The 16526-nt window shown below is 47.7% G+C and overlaps 1 protein-coding gene across 2 annotated transcripts in view; it reads right to left on the bottom strand.

The window, feature by feature from the left end:
* The window catches only part of LOC139375461 (pecanex 1), an 88137-nt gene that overhangs the window by 66465 nt on the left and 5146 nt on the right, over nucleotides 1-16526 (bottom strand). For both annotated transcript variants that reach the window (XM_071117272.1, XM_071117273.1), the window contains exons 3-6: nucleotides 14937-15042; nucleotides 14318-14360; nucleotides 7851-9722; nucleotides 240-369 (exon numbers count right to left, since the gene is read on the bottom strand). In XM_071117272.1, coding sequence (XP_070973373.1) covers nucleotides 240-369; nucleotides 7851-9722; nucleotides 14318-14360; nucleotides 14937-15042 — 2151 coding nt within the window. The remainder of the gene's footprint in view (nucleotides 1-239; nucleotides 370-7850; nucleotides 9723-14317; nucleotides 14361-14936; nucleotides 15043-16526) is intronic.

Below are 16526 nucleotides of genomic sequence, written 5' to 3'. Positions count from 1 at the left end.
GATGGAAGGGAAGAGTGGAACCTGCTGCATGACCCCCGAGCCCCACCTTTGACCATGTACATTACCCAACATGCACAGCTCTACCCAGAAACCCCATATCCCTGTCCTTTACGATTACCCAACATACACTGCAAAGGGTACCCTCCCGGACTCCTTCCATGTCCGTTAGCCAACATACACAGCTGACCCTGACCCCTGAGCCTGTCCGTGGATGGCCCAGCATGCATTGCGGAGCGTACCTGAGGGGTGATCCGATGAGGGAGGAGGGGGGCGTGGGGTTACTCCCCGCGTTGTGCCGCCGCCGCACTGCCTGCCGACGGAACGTACTACGCTCACGCCGAAACGTCACCGTGTCCTCGTTCCCGGGGGCTGTCAAGGCGAGAGAAAGCGCAGTGGGGAAGTGGGTTAGCAACATGGCCGACAACCATAGAGTTGGATTGAGGACACATTTATACCAAAGCCTGATAGCCCTTAAAATGGAGCTGACCGGGCTAGTCACAGAAGCTGCTATTGCAAAGAGATGATATCTCTCGTACATCTCTATGGTGACCACCTGACTTAGCCGAGCTTGTGTCGGTCCTAACGTTGTGATTCATTGTATCGCCTTAGTTTTGTTACTGTTTTGGAGCAGCAAAACAGTAAGGGGATGGACGTTCCCCCTTTGTCTACGTGTCAGCATGGCTGGCCGCTGCTTAGAGAACGCTAGGCCTGAGCCTCACAGAGCAAAAACACCAGCAGAGTAGAGCCCTGCACGGGCATAACATTTAAGCCCAAGCCCTACCCAGGCCCACGACGTTCAGGCCCTACGCTACCCAGGCCCACGACGTTCAGGCCCTACGCTACCCAGGCCCACGACGTTCAGGCCCTACGCTACCCAGGCCCACGACGTTCAGGCCCTACGCTACCCAGGCCCACGACGTTCAGGCCCTACGCTACCCAGGCCCACGACGTTCAGGCCCTACGCTACCCAGGCCTGATTGCTTCTGCAACATTTAAGGCCCGGCCCGAAATCAGAAATAACTTCTTCCATTAGTAAATCCATTAGCTGCTTCTCTCTGTCACTCACTCCCTCCCTCCCTGCACACAGCACGCTCTGCTCATGGTTCTCTGAGTCTACGTATCCGTAGCAACGGCTCCTCTTGGCCTGCTCTGCTCAATGAAATGAGCAGAGAGCAGTTAGCTGTTGGCTACTTTTCGTCACTCTAAACTCATTATTATCAACAGTATTATTTTCTGTGAAAAAATCTCTTCCGTCTTATATTGGACGAGGTTGAAGTACTTCTGACATCATGTTATGATCTTAGTCAGATATGACTGTACGGCCCAGCAGAGCACGAGTAAATGGCTCAGCTTCAAAATGTTTGTGATCAATTTAGTAATACTCAAGCCCATAGCAGAGCTCTGCAGAGGGGCCTATACAACTCTAAATTCACTTTGGACCTGGAAATCAGTTCTACTGCCATTTTACATTGTTCTCCTCTAAATCAGGGACTGGGACACCAGGTGTGTTATCAGGTAGAAAAGAAAACCACAAGTACTCCAGACCTGGTCGGGTAAGAGTTGAATACCCCTGCCCTCTGCCACAGGGATATCAGAACAGTGACTAACAACAGTTCCTGCCTGAACATCAGACAGAGATACTAAACAGGGGTCATGTGTTAAGTAAATCAGTTGAAAGATAGCTGCAGTTATGAAACAACACAACTAAAGCCTATCACACACACACACACACACCTCAACCAGTCAGATCCATGCATGTCAGAAGATAGGTAAATACAACCAAACCAAATGATTCATCTAAACTAAAAATGGCCAAGGTCACACGACCTGTTAGTAACTGTCCTCCTCAGCGTGTATTATAGGTGACACTACCCTGTCTACCTCTCAATTTCTCTCTGCAGGCGTAAATGGAATCCCTCAGCTCAGCTGCAAACCAAGCTACACCAGGGTAGATGAGGACTGTTACCGTCCACTCACTGCCAACCCTGGCAGACAGGTCCAGACACACCCAGTCTATGGTGGTGTATATATACACTGGCGCCCAGCTGACTGAAAAAAAAATTATTACCCAGCATCCATACCATGACTCATAAAAGACCGACAAATTACAAGACAGGAAATCGTTAATACCAACTCCGAGAGGGGAAACGCCAAAGCTATTACCAGGTCCTTATTTATATAGTGTTATGACTGAGATGACATTGTAAAGTTACATACAGGGGGGTAAAGATGATGATGTACAGGTTCTTCAGAACACTTTTCTCACCCAGTGACCTCTTCCACGTGTTTATTTAGAAAGGTTAACTCTGGGTCTTCCTTTCCTGTGACGGTCCTCACGAGAGCCAGTTTCATCACAGAGATTGATGGTTTTTACGACTGCACACAAACTTTGAAAGTTCTTGACTGACCTTCGTGTCTTAAAGTAACGATGGACTGTCGTTTTGTCTTTGCTTATTTGAGCTGTTCTTGCCATAATGTGGACTTGGTGTTTTACCAGATAGGCTATCTTCTGTATACCACCCCTACCCTGTCACAACACAACTCATTGTCTCAAACGCATTTAGGAAAGAAGTTCCACAAATGAAAAAGGCACACCTGTTGATTGAAATGCATTCCAGGTGACTACCTCATGAAGCTGATTGAGAGAATGCCAAGAGTGTGCAAAGCTGTCATCAATATTATAAAATATATTTTTATTTGTTTAACACTTTTTTTGGTTACTACATGATTCCATATGTGTTATTTAATAATAATAATAATAATAATAATAGTTAGTTTTGATGTCTTTTTTTTAATCCATTTTAAATTCAGGCTGTAACAACAAACGTGGAAAAAGGTCCAGGGGTGTGAATACTCTAAAAGGCACAGTATCATATAGCATAAGAGCAGACATGACCTGTAATCCAAGTTTCAATTGAAATGGATTCTTTGACATTGATTCATTACAGAAATTCTAATAGGTCAGAAAGTGGCAGCGATGACAACCTAACTGTGGAATGTGCACGTCATGTTATGGGCAGCAGAATTCCAGTTAGAGGAAAAACAGTCTCTGGGAGGTAAAACCCTCATTGCAGTGAAAGACTACTAGCTAACTAGCGGCATGACTTAACAGTGCAGTGAAGGCCTAGACTACTAGCTAACTAGCGGCATGACTTAACAGTGCAGTGAAGGCCTAGACTACTAGCTAACTAGCGGCATGACTTAACAGTGCAGTGAAGGCCTAGACTACTAGACCACTAGCTACATGACTTAACAGTGCAGTGAAGGCCTAGACTACTAGCTAACTAGCTACATGACTTAACAGTGCAGTGAAGGCCTAGACTACTAGACCACTAGCTACATGACTTAACAGTGATGTTAAATGCTTCGGTTCAGTTTCTATTAAAGCAAGTGTCAGAGCTTCATGATAAGCACCTATTTGACATCGTTCGTCAATCCTCTATGCCAGAAAAAACACTGAGGTTACTATGAGAGGTTACTATGAGAGGTTACTAGTCCATAATGAAAACAAGATCAACTATCTGATCAGCTTACCACCCTGACACAAACTACCCACTAAACCATAACCCCCGGAAACTATAACCCTAGATACCCACTAAACTATAACCCTAGATACCCACTAAACTATAACCCCAGAAACCCACTAAACTATAACCCCAGAAACCCACTAAACTATAACCCTAGAAACCCACTAAACTATAACCCCTAGAAACCCACTAAACTATAACCCCTAGAAACCCACTAAACTATAACCCCTAGAAACCCACTAAACTATAACCCTAGAAACCCACTAAACTATAACCCTAGAAACCCACTAAACTATAACCCTAGAAACCCACTAAACTATAACCCCAGAAACCCACTAAACTATAACCCCAGAAACCCACTAAACTATAACCCCTAGAAACCCACTAAACTATAACCCCAGAAACCCACTAAACTATAACCCCTAGAAACCCACTAAACTATAACCCCTAGAAACCCACTAAACTATAACCCCTAGAAACCCACTAAACTATAACCCTAGAAACCCACTAAACTATAACCCTAGAAACCCACTAAACTATAACCCTAGAAACCCACTAAACTATAACCCTAGAAACCCACTAAACTATAACCCCTAGAAACCCACTAAACTATAACCCTAGAAACCCACTAAACTATAACCCTAGATACCCACTAAACTATAACCCTAGATACCCACTAAACTATAACCCCTAGAAACCCACTAAACTATAACCCTAGATACCCACTAAACTATAACCCCTAGAAACCCACTAAACTATAACCCCGGATACCCACTAAACTATAACCCCTAGAAACCCACTAAACTATAACCCCTAGAAACCCACTAAACTATAACCCTAGAAACCCACTAAACTATAACCCTAGAAACCCACTAAACTATAACCCCTAGAAACCCACTAAACTATAACCCCTAGAAACCCACTAAACTATAACCCTAGAAACCCACTAAACTATAACCCTAGAAACCCACTAAACTATAACCCTAGAAACCCACTAAACTATAACCCCTAGAAACCCACTAAACTATAACCCCTAGAAACCCACTAAACTATAACCCCTAGAAACCCACTAAACTATAACCCCTAGAAACCCACTAAACTATAACCCTAGAAACCCACTAAACTATAACCCTAGAAACCCACTAAACTATAACCCTAGAAACCCACTAAACTATAACCCTAGAAACCCACTAAACTATAACCCTAGAAACCCACTAAACTATAACCCTAGAAACCCACTAAACTATAACCCTAGAAACCCACTAAACTATAACCCCTAGAAACCCACTAAACTATAACCCTAGAAACCCACTAAACTATAACCCCTAGAAACCCACTAAACTATAACCCCTAGAAACCCACTAAACTATAACCCTAGAAACCCACTAAACTATAACCCTAGAAACCCACTAAACTATAACCCCTAGAAACCCACTAAACTATAACCCCTAGAAACCCACTAAACTATAACCCCAGAAACCCACTAAACTATAACCCCTAGAAACCCACTAAACTATAACCCCTAGAAACCCACTAAACTATAACCCTAGAAACCCACTAAACTATAACCCTAGAAACCCACTAAACTATAACCCCTAGAAACCCACTAAACTATAACCCTAGAAACCCACTAAACTATAACCCCTAGAAACCCACTAAACTATAACCCCTAGAAACCCACTAAACTATAACCCTAGAAACCCACTAAACTATAACCCCTAGAAACCCACTAAACTATAACCCTGGATACCCAGGGTTACCCACTAAACTATAACCCTAGAAACCCACTAAACTATAACCCCTGGATACCCACTAAACTATAACCCTAGAAACCCACTAAACTATAACCCCTAGAAACCCACTAAACTATAACCCCTAGAAACCCACTAAACTATAACCCCTAGAAACCCACTAAACTATAACCCTAGAAACCCCCTAAACTATAACCCTAGAAACCCCCTAAACTATAACCCTAGAAACCCCCTAAACTATAACCCTAGAAACCCACTAAACTATAACCCTAGAAACCCACTAAACTATAACCCCTAGAAACCCACTAAACTATAACCCCTAGAAACCCACTAAACTATAACCCCTAGAAACCCACTAAACTATAACCCCTAGAAACCCCCTAAACTATAACCCTAGAAACCCACTAAACTATAACCCTAGAAACCCACTAAACTATAACCCTAGAAACCCACTAAACTATAACCCTAGAAACCCACTAAACTATAACCCTAGAAACCCACTAAACTATAACCCTAGAAACCCACTAAACTATAACCCCTAGATACCCACTAAACTATAACCCACTAAACTATAACCCTAGAAACCCACTAAACTATAACCCCTAGAAACCCACTAAACTATAACCCCCAGAAACCCACTAAACTATAACCCTAGAAACCCACTAAACTATAACCCTAGAAACCCACTAAACTATAACCCCTAGAAACCCACTAAACTATAACCCCTAGAAACCCACTAAACTATAACCCCTAGAAACCCACTAACCTATAACCCCTAGAAACCCACTAAACTATAACCCCTAGAAACCCACTAAACTATAACCCCTAGAAACCCACTAAACTATAACCCCTAGAAACCCACTAAACTATAACCCCTAGAAACCCACTAAACTATAACCCCTAGAAACCCACTAAACTATAACCCCTAGAAACCCACTAAACTATAACCCACTAAACTATAACCCCAGAAACCCACTAAACTATAACCCCTAGAAACCCACTAACCTATAACCCACTAAACTATAACCCCAGAAACCCACTAAACTATAACCCTAGAAAACCACTAAACTATAACCCCTAGAAACCCACTAAACTATAACCCCTAGAAACCCACTAAACTATAACCCCTAGAAACCCACTAAACTATAACCCCTAGAAACCCACTAAACTATAACCCCTAGAAACCCACTAAACTATAACCCCTAGAAACCCACTAAACTATAACCCCAGAAACCCACTAAACTATAACCCCAGAAACCCACTAAACTATAACCCCTAGAAACCCACTAAACTATAACCCCAGAAACCCACTAAACTATAACCCATAGAAACCCACTAAACTATAACCCCTAGAAACCCACTAAACTATAACCCTAGAAACCCACTAAACTATAACTATAACCCCTAGAAACCCACTAAACTATAACCCCCTAGAAACCCACTAGAAACCCACTAAACTATAACCCCAGAAACCCACTAAACTATAACCCCTAGAAACCCACTAAACTATAACCCCTAGAAACCCACTAAACTATAACCCTAGAAACCCACTAAACTATAACCCACTAAACTATAACCCTAGAAACCCCCTAAACTATAACCCTAGAAACCCCCTACTATACCCCTAGAAACCCACTAAACTATAACCCCTAGAAACCCACTAAACTATAACCCCTAGAAACCCACTAAACTATAACCCTAGAAACCCACTAAACTATAACCCTAGAAACCCACTAAACTATAACCCTAGAAACCCACTAAACTATAACCCCTAGAAACCCACTAAACTATAACCCCTAGAAACCCACTAACCTATAACCCCTAGAAACCCACTAAACTATAACCCCTAGAAACCCACTAAACTATAACCCCTAGAAACCCACTAAACTATAACCCCTAGAAACCCACTAAACTATAACCCCTAGAAACCCACTAAACTATAACCTTAGAAACCCACTAAACTATAACCCCTAGAAACCCACTAAACTATAACCCACTAAACTATAACCCCAGAAACCCACTAAACTATAACCCCTAGAAACCCACTAACCTATAACCCACTAAACTATAACCCCAGAAACCCACTAAACTATAACCCTAGAAAACCACTAAACTATAACCCCTAGAAACCCACTAAACTATAACCCCTAGAAACCCACTAAACTATAACCCCTAGAAACCCACTAAACTATAACCCCTAGAAACCCACTAAACTATAACCCCTAGAAACCCACTAAACTATAACCCCTAGAAACCCACTAAACTATAACCCCTAGAAACCCACTAAACTATAACCCCAGAAACCCACTAAACTATAACCCACTAAACTATAACCCCAGAAACCCACTAAACTATAACCCCTAGAAACCCACTAAACTATAACCCCAGAAACCCACTAAACTATAACCCTAGAAACCCACTAAACTATAACCCCTAGAAACCCACTAAACTATAACCCCTAGAAACCCACTAAACTATAACCCACTAAACTATAACCCCAGAAACCCACTAAACTATAACCCACTAAACTATAACCCCAGAAACCCACTAAACTATAACCCTGGAAACCCACCTCGTGAAGGGCCGGCGGTGGGAGTGTCCAGGGGCTCTGAAGAGAAGGCTGTCTGGCTGGGTAGACTATTCCTGGACCTGGTTACTGACTCCAGCTGTGAGGCCCTGCCCAATAGGGACGCAGCGTCCAGGACCTCCCCCTCTTTGGCTTCCAGGTCAGATTTGGAGGTGGTGAGGGGTCGGAGCCCGGCGGCGGGGGCCCCCAGGCGGTGGGTGTCGTTAAGGCAGGCGGACGCCGCCGTGCCGCTGTCCAGGCTCAGCACCCGGGCGTGGGTTTTGGCGCTGCCCGTGCTGGGTGTCCGACCAGATGTGCGCCGCTTGCCTCTTCCCCCGGCCCTCCCTCCCCCCGTCTCATATTCAGCCTGGGCTTTCTGTGAAGAGGAGGAGGTGGAGGCTGTGGTGGCGGCTGTGTGGGAGTGGGAGTGGCTGTGCTTGACTTTCAGGGCACGGTAGCGTCCCTCGGGGGAGTGGCAGGAGTGGGAAGTGGTGGAGGAGGAGGAGTCCGTGCTGAAGTGATGTGATTGGGTGGACTGAAGGCTGGAGGCACAGCTAAGGTCACTGGCTTCGCTCCACTCCTCCTCCTCACCCCCGGCAGCGAATACCGCACTGCGCGGCTTGGCCATGCCGCGCAAAGACACGTAGTCCCGGTGACGGCTGGCATCGAAGCTGCTCGCCCGTTTCTTACCGGTCCGGCGGCGCCCGCTGTTGCGCCCGGCTCCCAAGGAGGAAGAAGTTCGTTGGACGAGGTTGGCGGATTTCACGTCCTCTTTCTCTCCTCTCCCCCGGTCCTGTTCCCTGCTGGCTGTGCAGGCCGAGCCGTCAGCACTGGTCCTCATGCTACTACTGTAGGAGGGGCCAGCTGGAGGCTCCTGGCCCGAGGCTGGGGGGTTGGTGATAGAGGGGGACGTGGCGGAGGAGGAGGGCTGTTTGGCTGTTAGCTCATTGGCATGAGGGTTCTTATTAGCCTCCCTGGAAGGCAGGCTGTTCAGTCCTCTTGAGATGCTAGAACCAAGGCTGGACCCCAGAGTAGAAGTCCTGCCCTCCCCTGTCGAGGTGGACCCGGGCCCAGTAGCAGCAGCCTCCCCACCTCCCCTCTCCCTCCCTGTCCCGCGCTGCTCATCCCCTGACAGGGACAGTAAACTCTCCACGTGCGTGGAGCTGGTCTGCTCGCTGTGGAAGCTGCTGACGGTGCTGTTGGTGTCTCTGTCCGTCCCGCTGCAGTAGCTCTCTGTGGAGCCGCTGCTACGTGTGCTCAGGCTGCGGAGGCTGTCTGCACTGACCTTCCCCCCACCACCACCACCACCACCACCACCACCACCACCCTGGTCGGCCTGGTACAAACCTGACCCCCCCTCCCCTGCCAGCCCTAGCCTGCAGGATTCCTGCTGGTGTCTGTAGCAGGCTGTAGAGCAGCCAGAGGTAGAGGCCTGGTCCGGATGCTGCTGGCAGAGCCTTTCAGCCGCAGCCCCCTCCGTAGTCCCCTGTCCTCCAGCTTCAGCCCCTGGCCGCCGGGGTCTGGCAGCTTCCAGCTCACACACAGGGTCCAGGCCCCCTCTCCAAGGAGGGGGGTAGAGGCTGAAGTCAGCTGAGGGCAGGGAGGGGTCGGGGAAGGCTGATCCAGCAGAGCTGGAGGTGCGGGGTAGACCTCGGGTACGAGGCTCCTTCCTGAAGGACTGGGAGTGTAACCCAGGGGTGTGAGCCGACCCCTCTGTGTCGCAAGAGGACATGGATTGGCTGAAGGGGTGGGAGGCGGAGCCACAATGGTTTGCAGGGTCGCAGGAGAGCTCGGAGGGGCCAAGGGAGGTGGAGGGCTGCATGGAGGCGAAGGAGTGGCTGGAGACAAGGCAGTAAATCTTTGGGTCAGACATCATGTCTGGAGGGGAGGAAAGGAGATCAATTAGTGAAGTTCTCTTCTATGTGATCAATTAGTGAAGTTCTCTTCTATGTGATCAATTAGTGAAGTTCTCTTCTATGTGATCAATTAGTGAAGTTCTCTTCTATGTGATCAATTAGTGAAGTTCTCTTCTATGTGATCAATTAGTGAAGTTCTCTTCTATGTGATCAATTAGTGAAGTTCTCTTCTATGTGATCAATTAGTGAAGTTCTCTTCTATGTGATCAATTAGTGAAGATCTGTTCTCAGGTCTGTTCTACAGTGGGGCAAAACAAGTATTTAGTCAGCCACCAATTGTGCAAGTTCTCCAGACAAAATTAGACAAAATTAGAAAAAAAATCCAGAAAATCACATTGTAGGATTTTTAATGAATTTCTTTGCGAATTATGGTGGAAAATAAGTATTTGGTCACCTACAAATAAGCAAGATTTCTGGCTCTCAAAGACCTGTAACAACTTCTTTAAGAGGCTTCTCTGTCCTCCACGCGTTACCTGTATTAATGGCACCTGTTTGAACTTGTTATCAGTATAAAAGACACATGTCCACAACCTCAAACAGTGAGGGAGAGAGGAGACCGAGGGACGGACAGACGAGACAGAGAGAGAGGGGGGAGACGGAGAGAGAGAGGGGAGACGGAGAGAGAGAGGGGAGACGGAGAGAGAGAGGGGAGACGGAGAGAGAGAGGGGAGACGGAGAGAGAGAGAGAGGGACGGAGACAGAGGGACGGAGACAGAGGGACGGAGACAGAGGGACGGAGACAGAGGGACGGAGACAGAGGGACGGAGACAGAGGGACGGAGACAGAGGGACAGAGACAGAGGGACAGAGACAGAGGGACAGAGACAGAGGGACAGAGACAGAGGGACGGAGACAGAGGGACGGAGACAGAGGGACGGAGAGAGGAGACGAAGAGAGGATGGAGATGGGGGACGAAGAGAGGATGGAGAGAGGAGAGGTGCAGTGGAATCTGTTGTGTTATAGGGTCAGCCAAAATAGTACGCGCCCCTGGAGCAAATAAGGGTTGAGTGCCTTGCTCAAGGGCACAGGCGTTTCACCTTCTCAGCTTGGGGATTCGAACCAGCAACCTTGCAGTTACTGGTCCAACACTAACCGCTAGGCTACCTGCCTCCCTGTTCGTCCTATGTGAAGACAGTGAAGACACAGCTTGAGAGCTAAAAAGACAATTGAACTGTAGTGGCAAAGGTCTGTTTTAAGAGCATCTCTATCTAACTCTATTGGCCCATCCTAGTACAGCAGTCTCCTCTATTGGCCCATCCTAGTACAGCAGTCTCCTCTATTGGCCCATCCTAGTCAGGCAGTGTCTGTGTCAGGCGGTGTCTGTGTCAGGCGGTGTCTGTGTCAGGCGGTGTCTGTGTCAGGCGGTGTCTGTGTCAGGCGGTGTCTGTGTCAGGCGGTGTCTGTGTCAGGCGGTGTCTGTGTCAGGCGGTGTCTGTGTCAGGCGGTGTCTGTGTCAGGCGGTGTCTGTGTCAGGCGGTGTCTGTGTCAGGCGGTGTCTGTGTCAGGCGGTGTCTGTGTCAGGCAGTGTCTGTGTCAGGCAGTGTCTGTGTCAGGCAGTGTCTGTGTCAGGCAGTGTCTGTGTCAGGCAGTGTCTGTGTCAGGCAGTGTCTGTGTCAGGCAGTGTCTGTGTCAGGCAGTGTCTGTGTCAGGCAGTGTCTGTGTCAGGCAGTGTCTGTGTCAGGCAGTGTCTGTGTCAGGCAGTGTCTGTGTCAGGCAGTGTCTGTGTCAGGCAGTCTGTGTCAGGCAGTCTGTGTCAGGCAGTCTGTGTCAGGCAGTCTGTGTCAGGCAGTCTGTGTCAGGCAGTCTGTGTCAGGCAGTCTGTGTCAGGCAGTCTGTGTCAGGCAGTCTGTGTCAGGCAGTCTGTGTCAGGCAGTCTGTGTCAGGCAGTCTGTAAGGCAGTCTGTAAGGCAGTCTGTGAAGATTAGATATCCTGCCACGTGTTAACAAGGTAACCTTGTTTAAAACAGAGTTCTCGTATGTTTTCAAGTCTTGAGGAAAGTCTCTCTCCTGAGGAAAACAAAAGTCCAAAACACGAGTCCAAGAAAACATTAACTAACACAACAAATATGATAACATGATTTCACAAGAGCTCTTTCTCCAAGAGACCAGAGGATTTTCAGTCAGTGGTTGCCCTGAGTAAGGCGACGATTCAGTTCGACACGGATTCAAAATTTCACACACATTCAAAGTGGACGGCAGTGTTATGTTAGATGTTGTTTATTTGCTTGGGTTTGAATCCCAACCTAAGTCAGACTGTGTTTACTTGGGTTTGAATCCCAACCTAAGTCAGACTCTGTTCACTTGGGTTTGAATCCCAACCTAAGTCAGACTCTGTAATGGACAGTGTTTACTTGGGTTTGAATCCCAACCTAAGACAGACTCTGTTCACTTGGGTTTGAATCCCAACCTAAGTCAGACTCTGTAATGGACTGTGTTTACTTGGGTTTGAATCCCAACCGAAATCACTCTAATGGACAGTAAGCGGAGGCTGGTCCTCAGGGGGAGGGAGAATAAACCGCTCAGCCCCCTGGGCTGTATCAAATGGAACACTATTCCCTATAGAGTGCACTGCTTTTCACCGTGAGCCCTGCATGTAGTTCACTTTATAAGGGGGCCATTTGGGACAGAGCCCTGGTCAAACTTCAGCTCTGGCCTCTTCTCTTTCTGCCGACCCGATCAGAGAGGAGACAGAGAGCGAACATGTTGAATAATTCAAACAATGCAGTGGCTCTGGCTGACACACAATGGACCCCAGAGTCGCCTCACTCCGACACTCCACCCAATGGACCTGGACTGCAACTGGAACTACAGAGGGTTCATTTGTCTAGAAAGCCCTCTGTCTTTCAACAGACCACTCCAGTGACTGATTAGCTGGCTGGCTGGCAAGCCATTCGACTAGGGGAGGGACAACGCCAGCCATTCGACTAGGGGAGGGACAACGCCAGCCATACGACTAGGGGAGGGACAACGCCAGCCATACGACTAGGGGAGGGACAACGCCAGCCATACGACTAGGGGAGGGACAACGCCAGCCATACGACTAGGGGAGGGACGAAGCCATACGACTAGGGGAGGGACAAAGCCATACGACTAGGGGAGGGACGAAGCCATACGACTAGGGGAGGGACGAAGCCATACGACTAGGGGAGGGACGAAGCCATACGACTAGGGGAGGGACGAAGCCATACGACTAGGGGAGGGACAAAGCCATACGACTAGGGGAGGGACGAAGCCATACGACTAGGGGAGGGACGAAGCCATACGACTAGGGGAGGGACGAAGCCATACGACTAGGGGAGGGACGAAGCCATACGACTAGGGGAGGGACGAAGCCATACGACTAGGGGAGGGACGAAGCCATACGACTAGGGGAGGGACGAAGCCATACGACTAGGGGAGGGACGAAGCCATACGACTAGGGGAGGGACAAAGCCATACGACTAGGGGAGGGACAAAGCCATACGACTAGGGTAGGGACAAAGCCATACGACTAGGGTAGGGACAAAGCCATACGACTAGGGGAGGGACAAAGCCATACGACTAGGGGAGGGACAAAGCCATACGACTAGGGGAGGGACAAAGCCATACGACTAGGGGAGGGACAAAGCCATACGACTAGGGGAGGGACAACACCATACGACTAGGGGAGGGACAACACCATACAACTACAGGGGACAAAGCCATACAACTACAGAGGACAAAGCCATACAACTACAGAGGACAAAGCCATACAACTACAGAGGACAAAGCCATACAACTACAGAGGACAAAGCCATACAACTACAGAGAACAACGCCATACAACTACAGAGAACAACGCCATACAACTACAGAGGACAACGCCATACAACTACAGAGGACAAAGCCATACAACTACAGAGGACAACGCCATACAACTACAGAGGACAACGCCATACAACTACAGAGGACAACGCCATACAACTACAGAGGACAAAGCCATACAACTACAGAGAACAACGCCATACAACTACAGAGGACAAAGCCATACAACTACAGAGTACAAAGCCATACAACTACAGAGAATAACGCCATACAACTACAGAGGACAACGCCATACAACTACAGAGGACAACGCCATACAACTACAGAGGACAACGCCATACAACTACAGAGGACAACGCCATACAACTACAGAGGACAACGCCATACAACTACAGAGGACAACGCCATACAACTACAGAGGACAACGCCATACAACTACAGAGGACAACGCCATACAACTACAGAGGACAACGCCATACAACTACAGAGGACAACGCCATACAACTACAGAGGACAACGCCATACAACTACAGAGGACAACGCCATACAACTACAACTCTCGTCTTTCACCCTATTTTGTCGTACACATGCCAGTCATGACTTGCAGAAAAGCCCAGCTGAAGTTGAGGGAGAAGGCCGAGAGTAGTTTAGACGTCTTTCAACAGCTCTTCTCAGAATATCAGGTAAATACATTGCACAACAAACTGTCGCCTCACAGTCGTTGGGACCCAATCAGGTGTCGAAGGCTGAGGAATGAGAGCGGCGGTGGCTATTACCTTTGGCTGTCGTGGTTCCTCCATGACCGTTGGCGGACGCAATCTGAAAGGTGGGAGGAGAGCTACTTATCAAGACATAACAAGAGACATAAAACAATACCTTCCTAGATCAGTAACCTTTTCAGGACGTCAAAACTTAAAAATGTTGAAGAATAGAACATCTTAGAGGACCACGATGAAAATAACCGTGTGGCATATGTAGTATATTTTATCCTCTGTCATTTTTTATACACGTAATGTCTCCGGCTAGAGCAGACTACTGCTTCCAGTATCAAATCAATCCCCCCAAAATACAAATTACACAGGAGAGAGAAGCATTAGACTGTCTCGCCTGGTGGCAGGAGTCCATCCCAACATTCTGTCTCACCTGGTGGCAGGAGTCCATCCCAACATTCTGTCTCACCTGGTGACCGGAGTCCATCCCAACATTCTGTCTCACCTGGTGGCAGGAGTCCATCCCAACATTCTGTCTCACCTGGTGACCGGAGTCCATCCCAACATTCTGTCTCACCTGGTGACCGGAGTCCATCCCAACATTCTGTCTCACCTGGTGACCGGAGTCCATCCCAACATTCTGTCTCACCTGGTGACCGGAGTCCATCCCAACATTCTGTCTCACCTGGTGACCGGAGTCCATCCCTGTATAAGAGTTTCTGGAGCTGCAGTCTACTGGTGGAGTCTCGTCTCGAATGAAGTCTGCCATCTCTAGACCCCCACCAGGGTCCCTGCGCGCGCACGCGCGCACACACACACACACACACTCCCATTAGGAAAACGTGGTAATGGACATTTGACCAGAAGCATTTTAACTAACTGGATATTTGACACATTGACCTGACTCATATGCATTGGGTGTGTAACCTGGTTAGGCTGCTCAGAATGAGATGGTCATTCATCTTAACAGGACATGAACATCTCCAGGATGCAACAGAGCGAGGTCCTTCTTACCGAATTCTGATGTGCACTTTGAAGATGTTAAGCATAAGTGTACAACACTTACTTTCCCTCGGCCAACAAGACGAGTAACAAACAGCAACATCACTGTGTCAACCTACTATCCCCCCATAGTAGAAACGTTGACCTATTCTACTGGTCAGCTTGTCCATAAAGAAATAGTGTCAACCTACTATCCCCCCCTTAGTAAAGAAATAGTGTCAACCTACTATCCCCCCCCCCCTAGTAGAAGCGTTGACCTATTCTACTGGTCAGCTTGTCCAGAAAGAAAGTGTCAAATCCACTATCCCCCCCTTAGTAAAGAAATAGCCTATTCCAAACAAACTCTAAAAGCAAACAGTTGTGGGAAGATAAATCCCAAATTCATCCAACCAGCAGGCACGCCTAGCCTACACCAACAAAATAACCGGCAAAAGATCCGAATGTTTAAAAACTATTATTTAGTTATATTTAGAAGCACGCTAAAATGTTTGTTTCCGTAATGTAATTAGTGGTAAGACACTGTGCCCGAAAGAGCACCGCACATGCGAGCGGTTTCCACGTGACAAGAAAGAAGGGAGATCGAAAGATGCAACAACTATCACGGGTTGCTAATATGACTTGGATTGAAGTTTGGCTACTGGACAAAGAAAGAAAGTTGTTTTTCGAAAACCAAATGAACATGAGAGAAATAGGCTACTGGGTTACGGGCAACATTCGCACTGAGCTAAAGGGTAGAGCTGCCGCTTTCAAGGTGCGGGACTCTAACCCGAAAGCTTATAAGAAATCCCGCCTTGCCCTGCGACGAACCATCAAACAGGCAAAGCGTCAATACAGGGCTAAGATTGAATCATCCTACACCGGATCCGACGCTGGTCTTATGTGGCAGGGCTTGCATACCATTACAAAGGGAAGCACAGCCGCGAGCTGCCCAGTGACACGAGCCTACCAGACAAGCTAAATCCCTTCTATGCTCGCTGCGAGGCAAGCAACAATGAGGCATGAATGAGAGCATCAGCTGTTCCGGACGACTGTGTGATCACGCTCTCCGTAGCCGACGTGAGTAAGACCTTTAAACAGGTCAACATACACAAGGCTGCGGGGCCAGACGGATTACCAGGACGTGTGCTCCGGGCATGTGCTGACCAACTGACAGGTGTCTTCACTGACATTTTCAACATGTCCCTGATTGAGTCTGTAATACCAACATGTTTCAAGCAGACCACCATAGTCCCGGTGCACAAGAACAGTAAGGTAACCTGCCTATAAGACTACA

Source organism: Oncorhynchus clarkii, chromosome 19 (genome assembly GCF_045791955.1).
Source record: "Oncorhynchus clarkii lewisi isolate Uvic-CL-2024 chromosome 19, UVic_Ocla_1.0, whole genome shotgun sequence".
Taxonomy (NCBI): Eukaryota; Metazoa; Chordata; class Actinopteri; order Salmoniformes; family Salmonidae; genus Oncorhynchus; species Oncorhynchus clarkii.
This window is presented reverse-complemented; position numbering and strand designations above follow the sequence as displayed.